The following is a 24,606-nucleotide window of genomic DNA, read 5'->3' on the forward strand; positions in this document are numbered from 1 at the left end:
TTAAAGCAATGTTAGTATTTTTTTGGACATGATAAAGTCAAATTGGACATGGGTAATAGAACTTATCAGATCTGCATCACTGATGTCTAGGTTCCCGAAGCTGGTTATTTCATAGCTCAATCTCTCATTGAAATTCTTCATTTTTATGTGAGTTGGGAGATCCTTCATCCACTGATCATTGGGATCAATTTGAAGCTGCACATACAAATGCAGGAATGAGTAGTCATAATCCAAATAATATTTGTTGAAAATGTTAAAGTTATACATACAGAGTTATATATATATACATTTCCAGAATTGTACAACTATAGTTCCATAATTGGATAACTATAATTCCATAATTTCATATCAATAATTCCATAATTGCATATAACCAATTCCATAATTGCATAAGTATAGTTCTATAATTGCATAACTATAATTCCAGAATTACAAAATTATAAAACCAGGGGTTCACAGGTACACATCCAGAACTGAATAACTACATATCCATAATCTAAAAACTATATATTCATAATTTGTGAACACTTACATGTACTAGGGTGGAGAAGTAGACCCGCTTTGTCTCCCCAACCGCACGGGGCATGTTCAGCAATGTAAAACGTAGGGACCAGACATCTAGGAAGCTGCTCAGTAGCTCACCGTTGCACATAGTTGCAAAATCATCCCTTGTGAAGTAGTAATCACCATATTTGAACAATGTCTCTCTACAATACAGTAAATAAATAAATATAAGAACATAAATTAATGAATAAAATTTAAGTAAAATTGGTGGATGGAAACATACCCTCCCGGGTGCTCACTTGAGGCTTCCAAAAATGCGTAGTTTGAAAAAACCTTTTCTTTGGGAGTTGCATTATTGATGGAGCCTTTGTTCTTATTCCAATATGGTGACCTCAAATGAAGCGGGATGTTCCTGAATTTGCGCACAGGTCTCTTTCTCACAGTAACATCCTCAACATCAGATTCACTTTCATCCATAGCCCTGTTGTCCAGAAAAAAACAGAGGCAGTTCATAACCCCACAAGTATAATTCCAGAATTGTATAACTACATTTCTATAATCTATAAACTATATGTCCATAATTTGAGAAATACATATCCATAATTGTAAAGAAATCAACGTCACTAGTTGAATAAGAATATATTCATATTAATCAAACTTAATATTCATAATTATTGATGAATTGAAAACCATATTTATAGTCTAAATCTGCATAAGAAAGCAGTAACCTACTTATCAAATTCATCAATCTCAGCAGCAGTTTGGGCAGCAGGGGTAGTAGGAGTGGTGGACTTTTCGAATGGCACTCTGATTAGTAATGGAGTTGCTTCCTTCTCTGTTGAGGTTGATACTCCTGCACTCCTCACAATGTTATCCACCAAGGTGTCCAAAGGCTGCTGTTGAGATGGTGGTGGGGTTGGTGTAGAGCGTCCAAGTAGCTCAAATGATGGGACTTCTATTTCCATTTCCTTTCTTGTTTTTTCAAAAGCTGCTACCAGAGAATCAACTGCTGATGTGAAGCTCTCACTTCCGAAGAAGATGTCATCCAATTGCGAGGCAGTTGGGCTAGGAGTCGGTTGAATTGTGCTTGCAGCACTCAGCATTGTTGATATTCCTGAAAAAGCCCTCTTCATGATTTCAACCGGGGCCCCTTGCTTGCCAATGTCAGACATGACCTGACCGAACTCAAGGACATCTGCTGTAAGCCGTTGAAGCACATTTGTTACTCGGTCAACATTTGTCAGAGGCACAGATGGAGCTGGAATAGTTGGTGTAGCAGCAGGGCTGGACACTGGCCTTGGTATTGCAGCAGGAGGAGGTGCAGGTCGGGGTGATGATGTAGATGCAATGGCAGTAGGTCTCTGAAATCAAGGGATAACTTTGCCCTTACCAAAACCCCCTGATTTTATCTCAGCCGATACTCGCTTGCGTACAAGGCTTTTTGTCCAAGCTTTTATTGCTGGGAATGTGCGGTTGACGGTCATGCCTCTGAACTGTACTCGGTCAAAGTAGAAGAGCTTCAAGAAGTACAGAAGAGTATGTTAAGGAATTGAATAACTACATATTCAGAATTGCATATCTATAATTCCATAATTATAAAACTAGATATCCAGAATTGCATATCTATAATTCCATAATTGCATAACTATAATTCCATAATTGGATGACTATAATTCCATAATCCATAAACTACACATCTATAATTGATTAACTATAATTCCATAATTGTAAAACTATTATTCCATAATTGGAAAACCACAATTCCACAATTATAAAACTACACATCCATAAGGGCATAACCACACATACAGAATTGCATATCTATGATTCCATAATTGCATGAATATAATTACATAATTAGAACATTTTATGTATAATGGGATATTACCAGGATGAATACCATTGGACCTCCAAAGGATCTGGTAGGAGAGTCTTTGTAAATGTCATACGAATCAATTAAAGAATTGTACGTGTACTTGCACCAATTAAGTCTTGAGATTGACCGGATGTTGAGCAATGACTTGATAACTCGATAGTTGGCATATCTTCCAGTATTTCCCCGGAGCAGAGATGAGACAGCAAACACCACAAAGTCTCTCTTGAAGGCATCTCCATGGTCACCTCTCCTGATTATTTCATCAGGCATCTTTGTTGTTATGGGTGACCCTGACCTGACATTCCATCTTTTCCTCCACTCAGTCAGGACCTTATTATATGCAGCTGTAGAATTTTCCTCACTCTTTGTACCTTCCTCAACATCTCTCTTCCCCCGGGGGAGTCCCAAGATGTATTCAACATCCTCTTCACCGACATGTAGATGGTCACCATCCAATATGAAGTCTGATTTGAAAACATCAAACCTTTGCAGGAGATACTCAACAAGTTGTGAGTAATTGCTTGAAAATTGTAGGTGCAGCAGCCCTCCAAAACCCATATCAATCACAGCATCCTTTTGGTTATGTGTTAGACGCTGGACAAGGTCATACATTTGCTTGGGACCCATTCGTGTACTGAAGTAGTTAACATCAGGGTCCCGTACTCTCTCTCGCTTTTGTGGTGGTGCCCTCTTTCTTTTTACAGCTGCTGGTTGTTGCCTTGTCGAAGGCTCTGCTTGATCTTCCGGGGCAGGGGTGAGTTCAGCAGCTTGTGAGCTCAATACTGCTCTGGTTGTTCTCTTTTTTACAGACTTCACAAATTGACCAAGTGTAGAATCATCTGCCACACCTGACTGATCCATTTCTGCAAATAAAAAACATCAAGTGAGGTTAACAGAGTACTATATCCAAAACTTCATAACTACAATTCCATAAACACACAACTATACTTCCAGAATTGTAAAACTACAATTCCATAATCTCATAAGTATACCACAAGGCAAGTTATGCTAAAAAGGATTTGAATGCAATTTGGTGCACAGAGTAAGGTTCACAGAGTAATACATCCAAAACTGTATAACTATAATTCCATAAACGCACAATTATACTTCCAAAATTGTACAATTACAATTCCATAAGCATACCTACAAGGCAAATTATGCTAAAAAGGCATTGATGCAGTTTGGTGCACAGAGTAAGGTTCACAGAGTACTACATCCAAAACTCTATAACTACAATTCCATAAACGCACAACTATATTTCCAAAATTGTAAAACTACAATTCCATAAGTATACGCACAAAGCAAATTATGTTAAGAAGGCATGAATGCAGTTTGGTGCACAGAGTAAGGTTAACAGAGTACTACACCCAAAACTGTATGTCTACAATTCCATAAATGTACAACTATACTTCCAAAATTGTAAAACTACAGTTCCATAAACTTATAAATATACTCATAAACCCATAATCATAACCATGCACGTTAATAATCAAATAACTATACATTCATACAAGATTAAACAGTATAAAACCCTAGTTTAAAATTTCATAAATATATACTCAAAATGAATGCTTGTTTTGTGTAAATGCATTATGTATCAACGTAAAATGCATTTATACCTGTTATAGGATGATGATGAGCTCTGGTTTACAGAGAAAGCGCTGTTGAATACGCGATGATCGGACGCCGGCTACAATAGCGACGACGAGTGTGTTTGAAAGCTAGAAAATGCTAAAGAAATGGTAAGGAAATGGAGATGATTGAAGCGTTTACGGAGGGTATCGTGTTGGAGAAGGAATGGAGTGCGGGAAGTGAAATGCAGTGGAGAAGAAACGAAGGAGCATTGTTTTATTTAAAAAAAAAAAAAAATATCTGATTGGTGGAGTGAAACGGTGCCACTAACGGCACCGTTACTCCCTAAACGACGTCGTGTGGATCCGGATGCACCAAGTACGGTGCAACCGGATGCACAGCATAACGATTGCCAATAATAGCTCTTTTATTCCGTTCTATATTTTCTATACCCGATTTATGGTGGACCCGGTCCCGATAAAACCATCAAAAAGGTATGTTGATCAATCACCTACCAAATTAAATTCCTATGTTAATATATAATAATCATGTAATTTTAATTTGAGTACATTATAGATACGTTACTTTCAATATAAAAAATTAAAAAAAAAAATTGATCATCAAAATCGTATGAAGGAATATTAATTTATTTTAATATAAAAATTATTAACACATTATTTTTATTTTCAATTCTTATTAACTATCTACAATAATACTTTTTTTTTTTACTATTACTTTTATGAAAATACCCATTTTAATTATTTTGAAATCATAAATCCTATCTTAAATTGATTAAATTTCACATTTAAAATTTATATTAATTATTTACTCACTCTAATTGTGACATTGAACATTAGTTTACTAATGAGCATATTATAACTTGTAAATAGTAAAAAATCAATAAATTCTTACCCATTAATAATATTTATAAGGATAGAGGAGGGTAATTGTTAAGACCCATTTAGTACAAAAGTACATTTATAATTTATTTAAGAGCAAATTTTATTTTTGGTCATCGACTATTGTAACATTGTTACATTTAATTATATTCTTTTAATTTAGCTTAATTATATTACTGATTATTGATTTTTATTCTTTGTTTGTTATAATTAGTCATCCGTTTAAAAATATCATTCTACAATTTAATAAAGGCAGTTAATGTATAATTTTATCATTCAAACATCTTACTCCAATAAGCAATTTCTCTCATTCTCTTTTAATTGAATGAAGAAGTTACATGTTAGTCATATTTATTAAACAGTTGAATTACAATAATTTAAAAAGAAAAGATGACTAATTGCGACTTGCAAATACAAATTAAGGATTTAATATGACAAAATTAAAAAAAGTACTACTAAATGTGACATTGCCACAATAATTGATAGGATTTCAATTTTTCCTATCCTCAACGAGATCCTCAATTCCCACAACATTGGGAAGGGATATGGGGAAATTTTTTGGAAAATGGGGACAGGACGAGGATTGTTTATAATTCCTCATTGAGGGTCGAGTGTTGTTCCTGATATATATATATATATATATATATATATATATATATATATATATATATTCTTATTGTAATCAAATCGAATTTTTTTTGTTATGATACAGAACCAGAACCCAATATTTAGATTTTCGTTTATTAAAATCGTGAACTGAAAAAGATGGATCCAGAGGTTCAAATTGGAACAACTACTAGCATTAGCTTAAAATTAGAATTATAATATTTTGAAATAGTGTATGTTCTTACTCGCATTTATTCTGATTCTCACATATAAGCATATATAAACGTGATTTAGTTTTGATTTTGAACCGTCAATTCACGGTTTCAAATCCAATTTGAACGGTTGGTTCAAACTTTCTTTTAAAATTTTATTTTTTATTTTAAAAATATTCTAAATTTAACAACAAATGTATTTTATTTATTTTTCAATATAATTCAGAACATGAACTAGCATTTTCAATTCGCGATTTTAATAAACTCTAAATATCGAGTTCTGGTTTTAAATTGTCATCATAACCTTTCTGTTTGGTTGCTATAGTGTCGCTCGGTTTGTACGAAATCGTGGTTATAATTTGTTAGAGAAGAAAAGTAAATGAAATATTTATTTTAAAGGTAAATATGTCCATTTAACATATTAGGGAGGAAAACTTCTACTTAAATAATTTAGGGAGAAAAAGTGTCATTTTCTCTTTAATTATTAAAACTTATTACTTTACTAGTTATTATTGTGTTTTATAAATATATTAATGTTTATTTAAACTATCCAAATTGTTTTAATATACACTTATTAACTTTTTAATATTAATTTTAAATTAATTTTTTAAAAAAAATTGAAACATGGAACTTGGATTCATTGAAGTCCCCCACAATGGCCCAATAGCCTAAGGGTTTGTCGTCCCCAGCGAAACTGTCTTAGAGAGAATCCGTCATATTCTGTTGAGCGATCAAAATGGGCAAATTATTGTGTAGATCATGGTCCACATAATGTTATGTGGACCATAACAAAAAGTATATTTTTAATATACTAAATGTATATTATTTTTGTATTAAATATAAATTATACAATATAATGTACACTCAGAACAAAAATAATGTATATCTCTGGAATACAATATATATTATTTTTGTACTGAATATACATTATTTTACAGTAGACAAAATATGATACACACAACTTTTGTGGGCCATGGTCCATACAATAATGATTGATCAAAATCCACCATTTTTATTTTTAAAGAATCAGTTACAATCCCGATAACGAATTTAACAAATTTTAGCGGGCAAAAACAAATCAATCCATCCTGTACAAATATAATATAATCAATCAAGATTCTAACAGCACTCTGAAATCTTGTTATTAAAAAAAAAAATGGATCCGCTCAACCTCGGGGAAGGAGAGTTTTTAATGCATCACCGCCGGAGGCAACCAAGCATGGCAATCTTGCGTTTTCCCCGAGTTTCAAGAACTACCGGAGGTAGCCCAGTACGACAACCCAGGTAGAACATGCAGAAGAGGTAATAAGATTTTACTTACAGGCGAGGTGAGCCTCGCAAGCTTAGCTTAAGAACCGCTGTAGTATTAAGATGGTCACCCGGATGCCCGATAAAGCCTTTATGAAATTATATTATTACGACGGACATGGCCAATTAATACGCATTGGATGCAATTATGACTTGAGTTACTGTATTAACTTTTTGGACAACCCATTGTGAATTTGCTTTTGGGTTGGTTTATTATGATGAATTTTAATTTGATATAAATGTTATATTCATAGTGATGGTGATAGTGGTGACATTACCCCTTAGGGATACAACCAATATATTTATAGCTATCTAATTCATGTATAATGGGTCTACCCGTTTCACTTCTACTCCTAGTATGAGACAAACTCATATTTCTAATCCATATATGAAACAAACTCAACAATATACCTCAAGGGACGGATTGCAGTGGATATCAGACTTTCTCTCTCGTGCCTTTTGTTCGTCGCCCAGATCACTTCAATAGACTTAACGGCCAAGAAGTAAGATATCTTTCCCGTATCTCTATTCAATATGAATCTCTTAAGCCATCCGTAGCATTCCATTTCTTTAATAAATGATGCCCATTCAGCAGGTACAGGGAGTTGCTCATTAATCCAAGGCCCAATTGCATTCAAACTCATGAAATATACAATACTAGTGGACACCAGCTTCAATTCGTACCTATATGAATAGAGGCCACAACTTGGTCAGGCTCCTCCTGAGCAATGAGCATTCCATTCCGGGAACTTCGACATCATTCCAAAAATAAAATAAAATTCGCTGAGTATCTTGTGTTTTGAGATAGTAGCCGCGGATTAATATTTGCTTTCAACTCTAACCAGGAGGAGTCAAACAACAGTTGTTGAACCTAACCAACAATTTGATATAAATGTTGATATGATGGAAGTCCTAATCTGAGTATTAATGAGATGCAAGCAGTTGGGTGTTGAAAAAAGCATAGAAGTATATTTTGTGTGCTAAATTGGGATTAAGGTTGGATTATCTATCTGGGTTTTGGTTACCAATACTTACTTCCTAATGAATTGTTCAACCGTTTTTCCAGCATATACACCGTTTTCTATCTTTAACATTCAAAACCATTTTTCAGCATACACATTGTTTTCTCTCTTTTAACACTCAAAATCAGGACACTTATATGTAAGGTACTTGAAAGTTATGTAAGGAACTTGGGATTGTTTGAACTCTTCAATGGTTACATATGAAGTCCTTCAAGGTATTTATACACATTCTATCTCCTCAATAGATGATGGAGATCTACTTAATCCTACGGCTAGGATTTACTCTTTAGAATCCTTCCAAAATTTCTATACAAAATCTTGTAAATTCTCTAATGTTTTAGAATGTTCTAAGCATCTCTACAACCTCTAGTTGATATGTACATGTACCTCTACACTATTCTACAAACTACGAGATGCACTATTCTACAAACTACGAGATGCTATGTACAAGTGCAAGAAAACTCTAGAGCAATGTAGCAAACCTCAGAATCTCATACGAGAGTTGTACAGACGCTACAATATACTCCTTATCCCCTATCCCCTGGGAAAGGAATAGAAAAATTTTCCAATTTTCATTACAGTAGGATAGGAAATTGTCAGAGATAGAATTTCTATCAGTACTAGACAACCTCATAGTCAAAACAATAATTTAGTATACTTTTTAATATTTAATATTTAAATAAAAGCTTTAAATATTAAATTCTTAATTAAACTATTAAATTCAAATATTAGTCTAGTACTTAAATATTTAATTCTTCATAACTTCATTATATCACTATAAGAAAAATACATATAGATAACGGTTGTTAACTGTTGTTGTAGGAGTAAAATTTCTGTTGTTGAAGCTAATGTTGTTGTAAGTCCCGTGCATAGACAACGGTTTTTACCGTTGTCTTTTCTTGACAACAGTTAAAAACCTTTGTCTATTGAGTGTTGTTGAAACCAGTGTTGTTAAAAGTCACGCACATAGACAATAATTTTTAACCGTACCGTTGTCTTTTCCTAAAAAGACAACGGTTAAAAACCGTTGTCTATTCAGTGTTGTTGAAGCCAGTGTTGTTAAAAGTCACATACATAGACAACTGTTTTTAACCGTTGTCTTTTCTAGAAAAGACAACAGTTAAAAACTATTGTCTATCGAGTGTTGTTGAAACCGATATTGTTAAAAGTCACGCACATAAACAACAGTTAAAAACCGTTATTTATTGAGTGTTGTTAAAACCAGTGTTGTTGAAAGAGTAATTAGTCTCCGTCCGCGTTGGAGCAGAGATTTGAGATCCAATAGGGTCAGCGAAAAATTGTCATACCTATCTACGTGAAATATTGACTCTTTATGGAATATGGACATAACAAATGTTGCATCTACTTAGGCAAATTAAACTTGCAAATGCCACATTGCCTGATATGCAAGAAAGGATCTTTTTTATGTCATTCAAACCTTATATTTTCTACTGGATGTCTTTAATGAATCACTTCATAATTCAACATTATATTTTTATAAGACTTAATACCCAAAATGGTCCCTCGACTATAGCTAAATTCACAAATTGGTCATCGACTTTTAATTTCAACCAATTAAGTCCTTAACTTTGCAATTTTAACATAATTTGGTCCTTTGTCTATTTGACCGTTTGTTGACTGCGCTTTTTTATGATATATATGTAATTTCATGGTCCATCGTCGGTTTTTAAGGTTCCGGTTGCATTTCTAGACCGCACGCACTGTTACATTTGAATCCACTGCCGGCGCTGCACCCCATGCCGGAGAGATTATAGCTTTTGATAGATAGATCACCGAAGTCCCTGGAGTGGCTCTTCGAGAAAGCCGTGACTCCAAGCGATGTAGGCAAGCTGAACCGGCTCGGGATCCCCAAGCAGCAAGCGGAGAAGCACTTCCCCCCTCCGAAACGACGTTGTCACCTCCAAGAGCGTTCTCTAAGCTGAACCGGCTCGTGATCCCCAAGCAGCAAGCGAAGAAGCACTTCCCCCTCCGAAACAACGATGTCACCTCCAAGAGCATTCTCTTGAGCTTTGCACGTGAAACTACATATATATCCTCAAAGATCGCGGTCAACAAACGGGCAAATAAATGGAGGACCAAATCGTGTCAAAATTACAAAGTTAAGGATTTAATTGGTTGAAATTGAAAGTCGATGACCAATTTATGAATTTAGCTATAGTCGAGGGACCATTTTGAATATTTACTCTTTTTATAAGCTTTATAACTATTACGGAGTAATATTTTGAGCTCTTCTTCTTCTTCTTCTTTTTTTTTTTTTTTTTTTTTTTTTTTTTTTTTTTTTTTTGTAGTGAGTAATAAAAATACTCAAACTTCTGGTCAATGGCATGGCGCTAAGTATTAATTTTTTTTACTTCATTTAATTGCTATTGTAGTTACATATGTAATCAAAATGACTGAGATAATAATATTTCTTCTGATTTAAATTATATTTTGAATGGAGGCTGGACTAAACATTTTAATTTGAGATTTATTTGCAAATAAAAATACAATAAACTTGCTGTGACATTATGGGAAACTTAGCCCCATCCTGCCGGTTTTACCTGGTGGAATAGATTATGGAGATTGAAAGGTTCCATCAAAGTGGATAACTTTTATTTGGAGAGCATGAGTAATGTCTTTTGTGAGGTGTTCATAATGAGAATATCATGTATACTCGATCTGTTGTTGTGTGACTATACTAAGTGTGTGTGGAACATTTCGGGTGTGATGGTGCAGTGTATGGTGAAAGATGATTTTGGTGGATGGTTGGAGACTATATGGCGGATGATTCGCACTTGGCCAAAATGGTGGCAGTCATGCATTCCAAGCCGTGCTTGGGCGGCGGCGATCTCCTCACTGGATGCGTGGCATACGGCTAATGCGACACTGCCGGCAGCAACGCACACGGACGCACAACATGAGCCTGATGGAGTGTTGAATTGCCAACTTGTGCTTTCGATGCGGGTTTCGACGCGCACTCCGGGAAAGGTACTTTTGGGGCCATCTTGTTGGATGCCGACGGGGGATTTATTGCAGCTAAGAACGGGTATCTACCAACCTGTTTGGGACCGTTTATGGTTGAGTCTTTGGCGTGAAAGGAGGCTCTTTCTTGGCTGCGTGAGTGGGAGGGTACGAGTGTACGACGGTTGCACTTTGTTCAGATTGTTTAAACCTGTGTCAGATTCTTTCTTCTTCAACAACTGAGATTCGTACGTTCATATGATGGTTTAGCTGTTTCAGCATGTAAGGAGTTAATGCGTTCTTTTGTTTTATGTTCTATTTCTTTTATTCCTTGAACATCAAATTGTTTAGCTCATTCGTTAGCGTCAGCCGGCCTTTGTACAGGCTAACTCTGTGGTTTGGGAATCGGTGCATCCTGACTTTATTTTAGCACTGCTTGATTAATATATGCAGCATTTTACTTTAAAAAAAAAATACAATAAACTTATTTATAGTATAAAGATAAAATTTTTACCTCGAAATAATTTTGGGGCGGTGAACCACTGATCTGCGACACCAACATCAACATGACTGAGATACATGTATTTACCCGCACACGCTTAGCTCAATGGTTTAGTGGGTAGTATTTGGGGTAAGAGACCAAGGTTTGAACCTCGGTGGCAGCAATGTGAGAATTATGTTCAATGTGGGCAAATTCCTTGTGCGCACCGGCATTTGGCCATGTCTACTAACCCATTGAGTCACCGTGATTTACATCCTCCCACATGCTCGGGCAAATTCCTTGTGCGCAAGTCACCGTGATTTACATCCTCCCACATGCTCTGTCGGGTTGGGGTAAGAGATACATGTATTTTCTTAATTATAACTAATTTAATATTTTTGTTAATTGTACAAATTCATATTATTTGTAGAGTAAAAACTAAATTAGTACAACTTATCATTAAATTATTTTTGTGTTCCCTCAAGGTATAGTTATTTGTATTTTTAATTATTTTTTCTCATCATCACATATCTAGGATGACCCAATCAGTCGTGTCAAATCTTAAAATCATTTAAATCAGTAAATCTTTCATTTACTATAAGATTGGCTTCAATGACACTTATTTTTTGTGCAATATAACCCAGAGGGAAGAGCATGAAATTTTTTTCATCGCATATTTCTTTTTTGATATTGCCTTTGTAATTTGAATGAATTCCTGATTCCTTTCTTTTATAGTCTTAACATGATATTCGTTATTTCGAATATCCTTAAAGCTTAGAAAATTTCTGTGAGACTTTGGAGAGAACAATCCATTATAAATCATCAATTTTGTTCCTCCAGGCAATAATATGTTGGTTTTTTCAGAGCCTTCAATCATTTTTGCACTATGGGAGAGTTAATATTGTGCCTAAATTAACATTAGAAAATTATATTATGTATAGTTAGTATAATTTTGGTAGGTTAATTATTATAAGTATTAGTAAATTAATATAAATAGGTCCATTGTATATATGAAGATCATAAACTATATTTTTATTATAGTCTTTTAGCTATTGTTTTCTAAGTCCTCACACGATCAAAGTGTGAAATTGAAATTTACCGTGATTCAAATTCAGTTGCATACTAAATTTCGGTAGGTAACGATATCATATATTCACTGTATCTTTCAATGATTACTTAATTGGAAACCAAATGCTACATTCTGTAGTGATGCCATGATATAATTCTTATTATTAATTTAAACTAGTATTTGCGCCCGTGCGATTCACGAATGGATTTGTTGTAATATATTAAGAATATTTAGATCGATATATAATTATTTAAACTAGAACATCAAATATTATATAATGCAATTGAAGGAATAGTTTGGATCATTTATGTGTTTTTATGTTATTGCTTGAATTATAGCAAATAATTGCTCAAATTAATAGCTAATGTGTAGATGTACGCATGCGGTGCTGTAATTTAGGAGATTTTATTTATCATTGTTCAGTATTTTTATAAATTAGGCAAATGTGCTCCTTCTATAGCAACTCAGTTATAAGAATGAATTGATATCCTAATTCATTTGCATGGAAAATATATTTTTTGTCTAGATATATAGCAATTTTGCCATTTAAAAAAATATAATATCACCGATTGTATTTACACATTATTGAAACCTCTTTGTAGACAACATTGGTGGTAGCAACACAATATTGTCCATTTTCGCCTAGAGCTAACACCTTCAGCCCATCAGGATGGGTGACTCGGGTGAAAATATATAATGGTAGAATATCAATAAATTAGTGATCCTTTTATATTTCCAGTCAATTACTAATATCAGATTCATTTTCAGCCAATTATTCTTTTTTTTTTTTTTCAATCAAGTAGTCAATTAGAATATTAGATTCAGTGATATTTTTATCTAATTTCCATTCCATTTTTAATTGATGATGTAGAATATTTTTATTGAAATATTTCCGTTCAATTTTTTATTTACTTTTACTATTGTTTAAAATATGCATTTACTATTGATGATGTAGAATATTATTATTGAAATATTTTCGTCAAATTTTTAATTTCCGTTCCATTTTTAATTAAAATGCAATGATCTGAGATTTTTTTTTTTCATTTTAGTCAATTATGGATCATTTTTTTTTTATTTGGAGTCAATTATTAATATTCATTTCCTTTTATATTTTCAGTCAATTAGTAATATTAGATTCATTTTCAGGCAATTAATTCTTTTTTTTCAGTCAATTACTATTTTTTTTTTTATTTTCAGTCAATTACTATTTTTTTTTAATTTTCAGTCAATCAGTCAATTAGAATATGACATGCAGTGATATTTTTACCTAATTTTTTGAATCATTTTTAATTGATGATGTAGAATATTTTTATTGAAATATTTCCATTCCATTTTAATTTTCATTCCATTTTTAGTTTACCTTTACTATTGTTTAAAATATGCCTTTAATATTTTTTTTTCATTTTTAATTTTCAGTCGATTATTAATATTCATTTCTTTTTCCAATTTACATAATTTGTATTCCATTTTAAATTGATGATGATGTAGAGTATTATTGTGAAATATTTATGTTCTTTTTTTAATTTACATTTACTATTTATTATTGTTTGGATGGGAAAGCAAGTAAATAGAATTTTGTTTTTAATTATAGTATAGATATAGATATAGATTTATTGAATTATTTTATTAAATTATCTTATTATAAGTAGCGAAAAATTAGTTACATAAATTAGTGAATTAGTTATAAGTTATATAAATTAAAATTGACAAAATCGGAACTATATTCATGTATTGCCTCTATAAGAGATGTTAATTATGTTTCCAGGGCCTCAATGACTCCAAACTCAGCTGATCATTCACCTCTACCAAGATAATAATGTTCGTATTAATATGAATATGCCCATTTTTTTTCCATTTAGCAGGTAAATTTATAGAAGTTACTCAGGGTATGCTTTCTATGCTATAGCAAAATATCTTAATGATTCGAAAAAATTAACTATTGCAAACAAATGAATCGGAATAATATAAGTGTTTAAATAATTCTTATAGAATAGTTTCTACTTAGATAGAACTATGAATGTGTCTCTGAATTGTAATAATTTTGAAAATAATAAAAACAAATAAATGCATGATAATTAACATGAAGATGTTAATTGTAAGAAATCAATAATTTGTAAGAACAAATAAAACAAAATGTGTATATACTAAAATGTAAAGGTTATTGCAAATAATGTTAACGATAGTTTTAATACCATTGGTTGGCAAATTAATATGTGCTTTTGGAGAGGAAATCATAAATTCACCGTACCATGGTTCACTACCTGCTATTGCAATTATTTATATGAAGTGATGAAATTTAAAAATGATTCGGTAAAATAATTAGAAAGACTTTTGATACAAAATTATATTTACCATTCACTTTGGGAGTAACTGGTCTAACTGCTGGTGCATCAATAGTTGATTGTAATGGTGGTTGAGCATTATCGAATGATATATTTGATCGGAACAACGATGCTTGTGTATTATTCTGAAAGTTAAAAAAAAAAAAAAAAAAAACATTAGGCCATTTTTATTAATTCCAAAATTCAGAAGTTAACCATTAACCGAAACAAAGTTTGTATTTCCAATCGATTAATTGATTAACTCAAATTTTGTAAACTAAAGTTTTAAATTTGTAAAATAAAAGCTATAATAATAAATTGAATTAAAATATTTTGAATAATAAAATGCCCATAAGAAATTATGGAAACACAATATCATACCATCCACCATTAGAAATATAAAAGTGGAAATTATAAAGTTCAAACATCCATATAGATATTGAATTATTTATATATATTATGACAATTTGGATAAATTGTTTAGTTAATTCGGTTAACCTATATTTTCTAACAGAATAAACCGTTAACCGCAAATTTATAAAATCTTTAACCATTAATGAAATTTAAGTTTTTGAGTTTAATAACGATTTACCTAAATGTTTTGGTTCGAGCAGTTAACCAAACTTTAATTGAAATTTACACATCCATAACTGTCATTGTTCAAAAAATAGACAATCTCAAAATTACAACATTTTTGTCATATATATATATATATATATATATATATATATATATATATATATATTACAGAATACTATTTTATTAAATTAGTTTGTTCATTAAATCGTAGCATAATATTTTCATATTAATGTTTTTTTATACACGGTAATATATTGTCTAGCATATATATATGAAATGGTTAATATTTAGATTGCTTAAATTGGTTATACGCCATATTTTGATAATACGTTCATATGAGAACATGGACTCATTTATTACCAAGATTATATAAATTACGTATCTTAATTTATTCTTTCCTTTATTTATTTATTGGTTTGAAAATATAATCCAAGATTACGTACTCGATAACTGTAATAAATTTTCATTCGTAACTTAATTTATTCTTTTTCTTATTTATTTATTGGTTTAATTTGAAAATATAATTAATAATTATACTACCCCGTCTACCCATATTCATAATTATTTTTCTTTGTATCAACCAAATGGGAGAAATTAGGAGTGAATTAAGGTAAATAACAGAGAATATTACAATAAATAAATTATTTTTCTTTGTATCCAAGAAATGGGAAATATATGTTTTTCTTTGTATCCACGAAATGGGAGAGATTAGAAGGAGTTAATTAAGGTAAATTAAATAGAAATATTCATAATATTTATTTCTCCTTCTAATAACATATATCTTTTCCAATTTAATCCATACATAATATTATCATTACCATATTAAAATAATAATACAATAGTGCATAATAGGAGTAAATTAAGATAAATATTATCAAAAATTAGCAAAATCGGAACTATATTCTTAAATAAAATTATATATATGTTATAAATATTATTAATGTAGACATTATTATATATATGGTAGCAGTTGTAACTGATAAGGTTACTACCTTTTATATGTATTCATTATCTTATATTTATAATACCTTTGTATAAGTATTCTGGATGATGAATGAGAATCTTAACCTTCCCTCTCCCCTCTTTGTCTATTCTGATATTCTTATAACACGTTATCAGACTTTGCTCTATTATTTTTGCCATCACGCGTAGACATCGTAGATCATCTCCACCCCTCGATTTCCCATCTACAGCCCCCATCGCCGGTAAAACCTCTTGCGGCGACAGTTGGCTCGACCTCCAGTTTTCGCAGATGGCCATCGATCTCTGGTCTGATCACGGCGATCCAAGCGATCGGTTTCCGCAGACGACACCGGCCTCGTAGACGGTCGATCGGTTTTTTGTAGTCAGATGACCAGATCGGCCTTCTCTCCGCACTGGAAGTAAGCGATCCAGACGCTGATGGTCGATCGCGCAGTCGAGGGGCAAGAGACGCGGTCAACATATTTCTCGTTCTCTCCGTTCTAGAACCATCCGGCGATCAAGACGAGGGCAGATCGAGGATGATAGTTCCCTCCGCGCGCCTCAGGCCACCGGCGATCAGTCCTCCTTCCTCTCTCCCTGCTTCCGATCGGTCACTGCCCATCGACCGCCGGTGGCTATTGGCCAGTGATTTGCATTCGGTGGATATCCGTGGCAGAATATATATATACGGAGCGAGAAAAATGGAGTTGGGGCGGTGTCTCGCAATTTGCAATAGCTGTCCGTTGAGTCTTGGATTCCTTCAAAAAAAGAATGTATCTCTCCGGCGATAAGATCATTAAATACACGGTGAAGAGTTCTAGATCATCGGTGAACGGTACAGTTTCCTTGAACCCTAATTATTTGCTAGTGCAATGCTGTTCAAAGTCAATGTATAATGTTAACTCTGGAAATCTGTGCTACTCTATTTTCATTGCACTGCAATTTGTAAGGTTTTGATTAGGATTGCAATTAAGGATGAAGAATCAAGTTAGACAGATCAATATACTTTCAAACAAACATTCAATTTACAGTTAAAAATGATGATCTTGTATTCTTGGGATACATGAGTATTAAATAATCAATTGATCATATTGGTACATTTTCTGTGGACTTGGGAGATGATGATGCCAAATCCCAGATCTTGCTTTGTTGCTTTGCTACTTGCAAAGAAAAAGTTTACCACAAGAAAATAATATGATTGCCCTTTGTGCTCAAAATGATATTCCACATAATTTTGGTTCAAAGTTTTTTGCTTCTAAACATGGTCTTAATCCATTGATACTCGGTGGCCAGTAATTCCACTTGCATGAGTTAGTTGGCTACATGAGGTATAGATCAAATGGTATATTTCTTTTATTGTTTGTGTCAATAAAAAGTTCCATCTTCAAGCTATAATGAGACTGTTTTTGCTTCCCAAGATTATAACATTTGTATTGTACCTAATGAAATTGGAAGCAATTTCTCACCGAAGCAAACTTGTCCCTATCCATCTTGCAGTACTTCGGATAGAATAATTGACGCATTGGAAATTATCCATTTATGAATATGTTATTATGTTATGCCTTTTGATAATTGCTTATGTTAATTGATTGAGTCATTTTTCTATACTGCAATCTGAATTCAAGATTTGAATGCTTTTATTGAAGTACAAAAAGGCACATCCCGTGGTGTGGGCGCATGCTATGCCAATGGTATTAAAATATATTCTGAAGTCCTCAATCACCAAATGGATGCCCAGAAGGCACAAGCACTCAATGCGATATTGAATGATAATGATGATTGCAGTACGAGCTTGAAGATTATGGTGATCATGATGGACATTTTGTCTATATTATCTTTGTATGATGGTTTTAATATTTATGTGACATGTGTATCATGAATATTTAATTTTATTCTCAAGTCATTTTATTATCATTTAAATGATATGATGATATCTATTATGGGCTCTTGGTATGTTGTTATACCATGTCAACCTATAAATTGGAATGTGGTAAATGACATTTTTTGAACTTTAGAATAGTGATTATCTTTGTAGACTGTGCTATATATTATTTAAGATAAGAATATGTCATATGCATTAGCATTCAGTTGATGCCTAACATTTAAGAGCTTAATTGAAATATATAATGTTGCGACACACTTGCTTACATTGTTCAGTGCTGATTAACACATGACAATTACTTTTGTCACAATTATTTGCTATAGGCCATATATGTTAAAGATTTATCATAAATCTTACTGGAAGCTTTGCCTAGATGGCAAATTAAAGCCATTGATTTACATACTTATTATAAGATAATCCTTGTAGGATTGTCATGATCAACAAGTTGTTACAGCATTAATTAATTTTAAACATAGCATTGTCCAGAAGGGAAATTCATTGCACTAGTTATATGACTAATATAATGTCAAATTGACTTAATTCGGATTTGGGAGTCAATGATTATTTGTCAAAATTTATGCATACTGATCGTACTAGTTTTATCATAAAATTATATGGCATGAGTCTTGAATATCTCAAATCTGGTGATAGTGCCTATTTTTTTAATATAGTTTTGCCCAGAAGGTAAACACTACGAGCACTAATTTTTATTTGTCATCTTTTGGTATAAACCCTCGGTTATGAACATTCGATCAGAATATACACTTTGAGTTTTAAATCTTTCCAACTTGACAATGTGTTTGGTCTTGGGCTATTTTTTTAATAAGTTTTGACAGACTATGAATATGGATTGATTCTTGTGATTAACTACTCATGACCTGTGAATGAAGTCTACAACTTCTATTTTTAATGCTATGCTACTATGCAAAAATGCTATGTGCTTAACTGCCAAAAGTGAGTCACATCATGTTGGTTTGCCTGAAGTAAACAAATTGGTAATATTTGATAATATTTAACCATCTATACTTCTTTTGGCGTTTAATCTCCCTAAGATTGTCGAATGTTCCACTCATTTTTGTTCATTGTGTATGCTTGCCCTATCTAATTTTATATGTCACTTGTCGAAAATTTTATATACATTTGAGAACTTATTGAGTTGCGATAATCTTTACATTTTAGAGATCCAATTTTTAATTATGGCATGACCAATTGGGTCACTGAGGGCAAACATAATGAGTTAGATATTACAATTTCTTATCCACATGAGTATTTTATAGAGCATGTGTGAAGGAGAAATTATTGAATTATCTATTTTGGGGATATACTTTTGTTTTAAATCCAAATCTAACTCACTGCATATCACAAATCAATCCCTCAAGGATTGTTATGATTGTTATACCTAGTACATGGTTTCATAAACATTTCCCAATCTGCGTTATTATTTATAGTACGCAGTCAATTTCAATATATCACCACTACAGCGTACCTCTAAAAAAGGCTACCAAAGAAGCCGCCGTCTCTTGATTAATTAATACCAAGAGCACATGATAAGAGACCAATATATATCCTTAGGTACGCTGACTGCATACTTAATTAATGAATTGAAGATTGTTTCTTGGCATTAGGGGGAGATAAGAGTTCAAATTTAATAGAATGCCAAGAAATTTCATAAAATGAAAATATTTTCATTATTTAAATCCATGTACTAGTTAGACTGAACTGAAAGTTCAGAAGATGATATATTTGCGATATTAGCAAATAATCTGCCAAATATATCTATTGATCATACTGATCATAAAAGAGTGACTAGGTCCCATATATCATCCCCAATTTGGACCAAAATATATCTACCGATACTCCTTGATGCCAGAAGTGTGGAGATCTATCGGTGTAAGAGATAAGAATCATTATACTAGATCTAGTAAATAAACATTGTCACTCTTGAATTATCTTGAATAATTATGTCTTGGAAACGTTCGTCCATATGACGAAAAACCCTAGTCAATTTATGGGTGCACCAAACAAACATAATACTAGGGATGCGGGACAACCAGATCTGAATATATTTGGGAAATGCCTAGAATCTGGTTGACTTGAATATTGCCATAAGCTATTATAAATATGAGAGAAATTTATGAAAGTATTATAGTTGTCGACAACACAATTGCCTTTACAAATTGCTCCGTTATATGATAATAATCTGGATCCAGAGTTAGGCACCAGAAGTGCCATGACTATTTAACGTATAAAGGAGCAATTAAGGCATAGTTCGACTCGCTAAAACGGATAATTCTCTTTATAACAATACACCGTTGAACGTTAACCCTGAAGGTTACAAATGAGTGTGTGCATGAAAGAGAAATAAGAATAATGAGGTGATAGAATATGAAGCGAGTTTGTAGCCTATGGGTTTACGCAGAGACCCTTGATTGATTTTAATCAAATATTCTCTCCCACGGTAAATGACATTAAGTTCCGCTACATAATACAATTGGCAGAATAATAAATTTAGATATGTAGTTAAATTTATTTTGAAAAATCCCTGATGGATTTATATTTCCCGAAATGAGGATTTATTTAAGTATTATTATGTGCCATTATTTACTCTTTAAAGAGTTGCAAATGAGGTTATTATCCTCATGTAGAAGGAATAATATGTACCATTATTTGCTCATCAAAGAGTTGATAGTGGACTCATTTATTACCTCAGTCAATATTGATGGTATAAGCATCAATGAAATATCTAAAGAGCTTGATGATATCAGTTCATGTCTAAAGACGGAGATTTGAAACAAAAGCTTGGGAAAGCTAAGTATTATCTCGACTTGAAGATCGAGTTTTTCCTTGAAGAAATTTTTATACAACAGTTAGTCAATATATGATTTTGATTGGATACCTGGACAAACAAATATATAATGGCTACTTGGGTACTGGCTATTACTTTTGTATCTCCATAATGCCAAGTTCCAAAACTGGTTGTACTATTTTTACCTCATTGTCACATAGAGGGTCAATAAAAGGATATATAATGAAATCCTTTTTAACTAGATACTATGATATTAATATTATACCACGTGAACTCCAGAAGAGTCACGAGATTATTATAGAGTATATTTATTCAACTGACAGTTGTATATATTTATTTACAAAATCCCTCTATACAGTTTGGATATTTAATGTATGGGAATTAAAGATTGTTATCTTGAGGGGGAGTATCATTTTACATGAATCAATCCTGAAGATTGGGTCTTAGATGACTAACGGCTGTACTCTTTTCCTTAGTTAAGTTTTTCCCACGGGGTTTTTCCTTAAATCTAAGGTTTTTAATGAGGCAGCTAATCTAAAACAAGAATACACATACATCATGCACTCTTTTGCTCAACTAGTTTTTTCCCACTGGGTTTTCTAGTGAGGTTTTTAACGAGACATGAGTATGATATAGTAATGTAAATGGGAAAAATTTGCAAAATAATTGCTTAAGTAGACAAACCCCAAAATCCTGAAGGTTATGTTGATTGTGCCCTGAAGGTTTTGGTTGTACTCTTTTTCCCTTAAATAAGTTTTTCCCACATGTTTTCTTAAGTTAGGGTTTTTAATGAGGCAATCAGTACAATATATGTTCTTACAAATATCATGTACTCTTTTCTTCAACTAGGTTTTTTCCATGTGGTTTTTCTAGTGAAGTTTTTAACGAGGCATGAATATATACATATATACTCTTTTGTCTAGGTTTTTCCCATCGGGTTTTCCTAGCAAGTTTTGAAGTGCCAGGATCATGTCAAATAATGTCCAAGGGGGAGTGTTATAAATATTATTAATGTGGACATTATTATATATATGGTAGTAGTTGTAACTGATAAGGTTACTACCTTTTATATGTATTCATTACCTTATATTTGTAATACCTTTGTATAAGTATTCTGGATGATGAATGAGAATCTTAACCTTCCCTCTCCCCTCTTTGTCTATTCTGATATTCTTATAACAATATATAAATTATATAAATTAAAATTGATTAAATTGTTTAATTATACTTAAGGTAAATCTTAAGTATAATTGGTTACGGAATAAGCTTTATTAAATTATATATATATATATATATATATATATATATATATATATATATATATATAAATTAAAATTAGTAAATAAGTTATATAACTTAAAATTGATTAAATTCTTAGATTATACTTAAGTTAATCTTACCAAAAATTGGCAAAACTGAAACCTAACAAATTTGTAAATTCGATTTTAATTTTTGAAATTTCGGATTAAATTCATTACACGAGTGACTCTAATTCGTTAATTTAAAAATATAGTGCAAAATATGAGTAAATTAAGGTAAATATTGTCAACAATTGGCAAAATCGAAAACACATTCTTATTGAGAAGTGACAAATACCCATTACATAACAACGATGAAGAATATAAGAAATGACTAATTCTAATAGAAATCTTTGAATAACTTTTTCATGGTAGATTTTCAACCTTTAGAGCTCTTAAAAGATCCCTTATTATATATATATATATATATATATATATATATATATATATATATATATATATATATATATATTATTAAATAAGTTATATAACTTAAAATTGATTAAGTTCTTAAATTATACTTAAGTTAATCTTACCAAAAATTTGCAAAACTGAAACCAAAATTGTAAATTCGATTTTAATTTTTGAAATTTCGGATTAAATTTGTTACACGAGTGTGACTCTAATTCGTAAATTTAAAAATATAGTGCAGAATAGGAGTAAATTAAGGTAAATATTATCAACAATTGGCAAAACCGAAAACACATTCTTATTAAGAAGTGACAAATGCCTATTACCAGGGACGGAGCCAGAAATTATGTTGAGGGGGGCAAAGAAGTAGGGATGGTCAGTGGCGGGTTCAGGAATTTTTTTCAGTGAGGCCAAAAAATTAAAATAAAAGAGAAAGTTTGAAAAAAAAAAATGAAACACTTTAAGAAGTATAACAATAAATATTGTTGGATATAGCGAAAAATAAAACATATTGAAACTTTATAAAAATATTTATAACAAAATATGAAACATAATTAATTTGATAAAACAATTCGAATATAAAACACATTATAAATTACACATTCCATTATTAATATAAAGAAAGTTATATATACATCTCATTATTAATATAAAGAAAGTTATATATACATCTCATTATTAATATATAAAAAAAAAGACATCACATTATTAATATAAAAGAAAGTTATATATATCATGCCAAAATTTAATAGTGTTGAGCAAAGATGTGAAGAAGACTGAAACAATGTCAATGCAAAGAATCGAACCCAGGCTATTTTGAAACCCAAACACATTTCCTACCACCTTGTTTACCAAAGCTTTTGTTTACAAGATCTGTTGTATAATTCTTATACTAATAATATACTATATATACATATTATATACAAAACTATATATAGGGTAGGGGTGGGGTGGGGTGAGGGGGGGCAGGTGCCCCCCCTGGCCCCCCTTTGGCTCCGTCCCTGCCTATTACATAACAATGATGAAGAATATAAGAAATGACTAATTCTAATATAAATCTTTGAATAACTTTTTCATGGTAGATTTTCAACCTTTAGAGCTCTCAAAAGATCCCTCATTATTTGAATCACATTCCTTGTTAGACTCCCATAGTGGTTTTAGCACAAAACTGCACCATATACCTGTGAGTAAAAAAAAAAACAAAACAAAACCTATACATCATAGACTACACACTCTATATAGTTTATTGTTTCAGAACCTATTGTCTCTGGAAGACGAATCACACGGAGCACTCTAATCTTGTTGTGATTCCATATGAGTCTAGGATGAAGTCCACGACCAACAATCTCGCTGTGAGTTGAAGCCGCCATTGCTATTTGGTGTAAATAGGAGAGTACAAAGGTAGAAATATGTTAGAAGCTTACAACTTTTGATTTTGCAGAATGATCTGTTTAAATAGTAAATTCTTATGTTCTAATTTGACCGGAAATATGGACTTACCATAATACAGAGTATATTATTTTCACAATTATGAATTGCAATATTACCATAAATGATTATTCCATCTTCATTCTGCCGATTTGTATGTATTTATGTATGGATGTATGAGTGTAGATGCCATAATATATTATGAATTTTAATATTACCATAATTAATATATTATGAATTGCAATATTACCATAATGAATTATGAATTTGTACTCATTAACCAGAAATATAAAGATTTCATAATTATGCAATATTACCACTTAATACATTTTACTTAATTTTCATTAAACATTTGTTTACCAAATAAAATTTATTATTAATTTGACCAATATATATATTAAATATTAT

General features: G+C 31.9%; 1 protein-coding gene across 1 annotated transcript; it reads right to left on the reverse strand.

The window, feature by feature from the left end:
• Positions 1-24,140, reverse strand: LOC109185762. The gene is made up of 8 exons (XM_019335712.1): positions 24,029-24,140; positions 23,862-23,951; positions 2,393-3,243; positions 1,938-2,021; positions 1,237-1,865; positions 788-985; positions 533-707; positions 1-195 (listed from the first exon to the last, which is right to left on the reverse strand). The coding sequence occupies exons 1-8, from the start codon at positions 24,138-24,140 to the stop codon at positions 1-3; spliced, it is 2,334 nt and encodes a 777-aa protein (XP_019191257.1).
• Between the last annotated feature and the right edge of the window lie 466 nt (positions 24,141-24,606).

This window comes from Ipomoea nil, unplaced genomic scaffold (assembly GCF_001879475.1).
Source record: "Ipomoea nil cultivar Tokyo-kokei standard unplaced genomic scaffold, Asagao_1.1 scaffold1361, whole genome shotgun sequence".
Taxonomy (NCBI): domain Eukaryota; kingdom Viridiplantae; phylum Streptophyta; class Magnoliopsida; order Solanales; family Convolvulaceae; genus Ipomoea; species Ipomoea nil.

What these genes read in the sequence shown, in the direction of transcription:
- LOC109185762 (XM_019335712.1), bottom strand. Translation starts at nt 24,140, where the DNA reads ATGGCGGCTTCAACTCACAGCGAGATTGTTGGTCGTGGACTTCATCCT. An exon ending in GAGATTGATGAATTTGATAA is followed by an intron (nt 986 to 1,236) that starts GTAGGTTACTGC and finishes TCTGGACAACAG; the next exon opens with GGCTATGGATGAAAGTGAAT. An exon ending in TCAAGTGAGCACCCGGGAGG is followed by an intron (nt 708 to 787) that starts GTATGTTTCCAT and finishes ACTGTATTGTAG; the next exon opens with AGAGACATTGTTCAAATATG.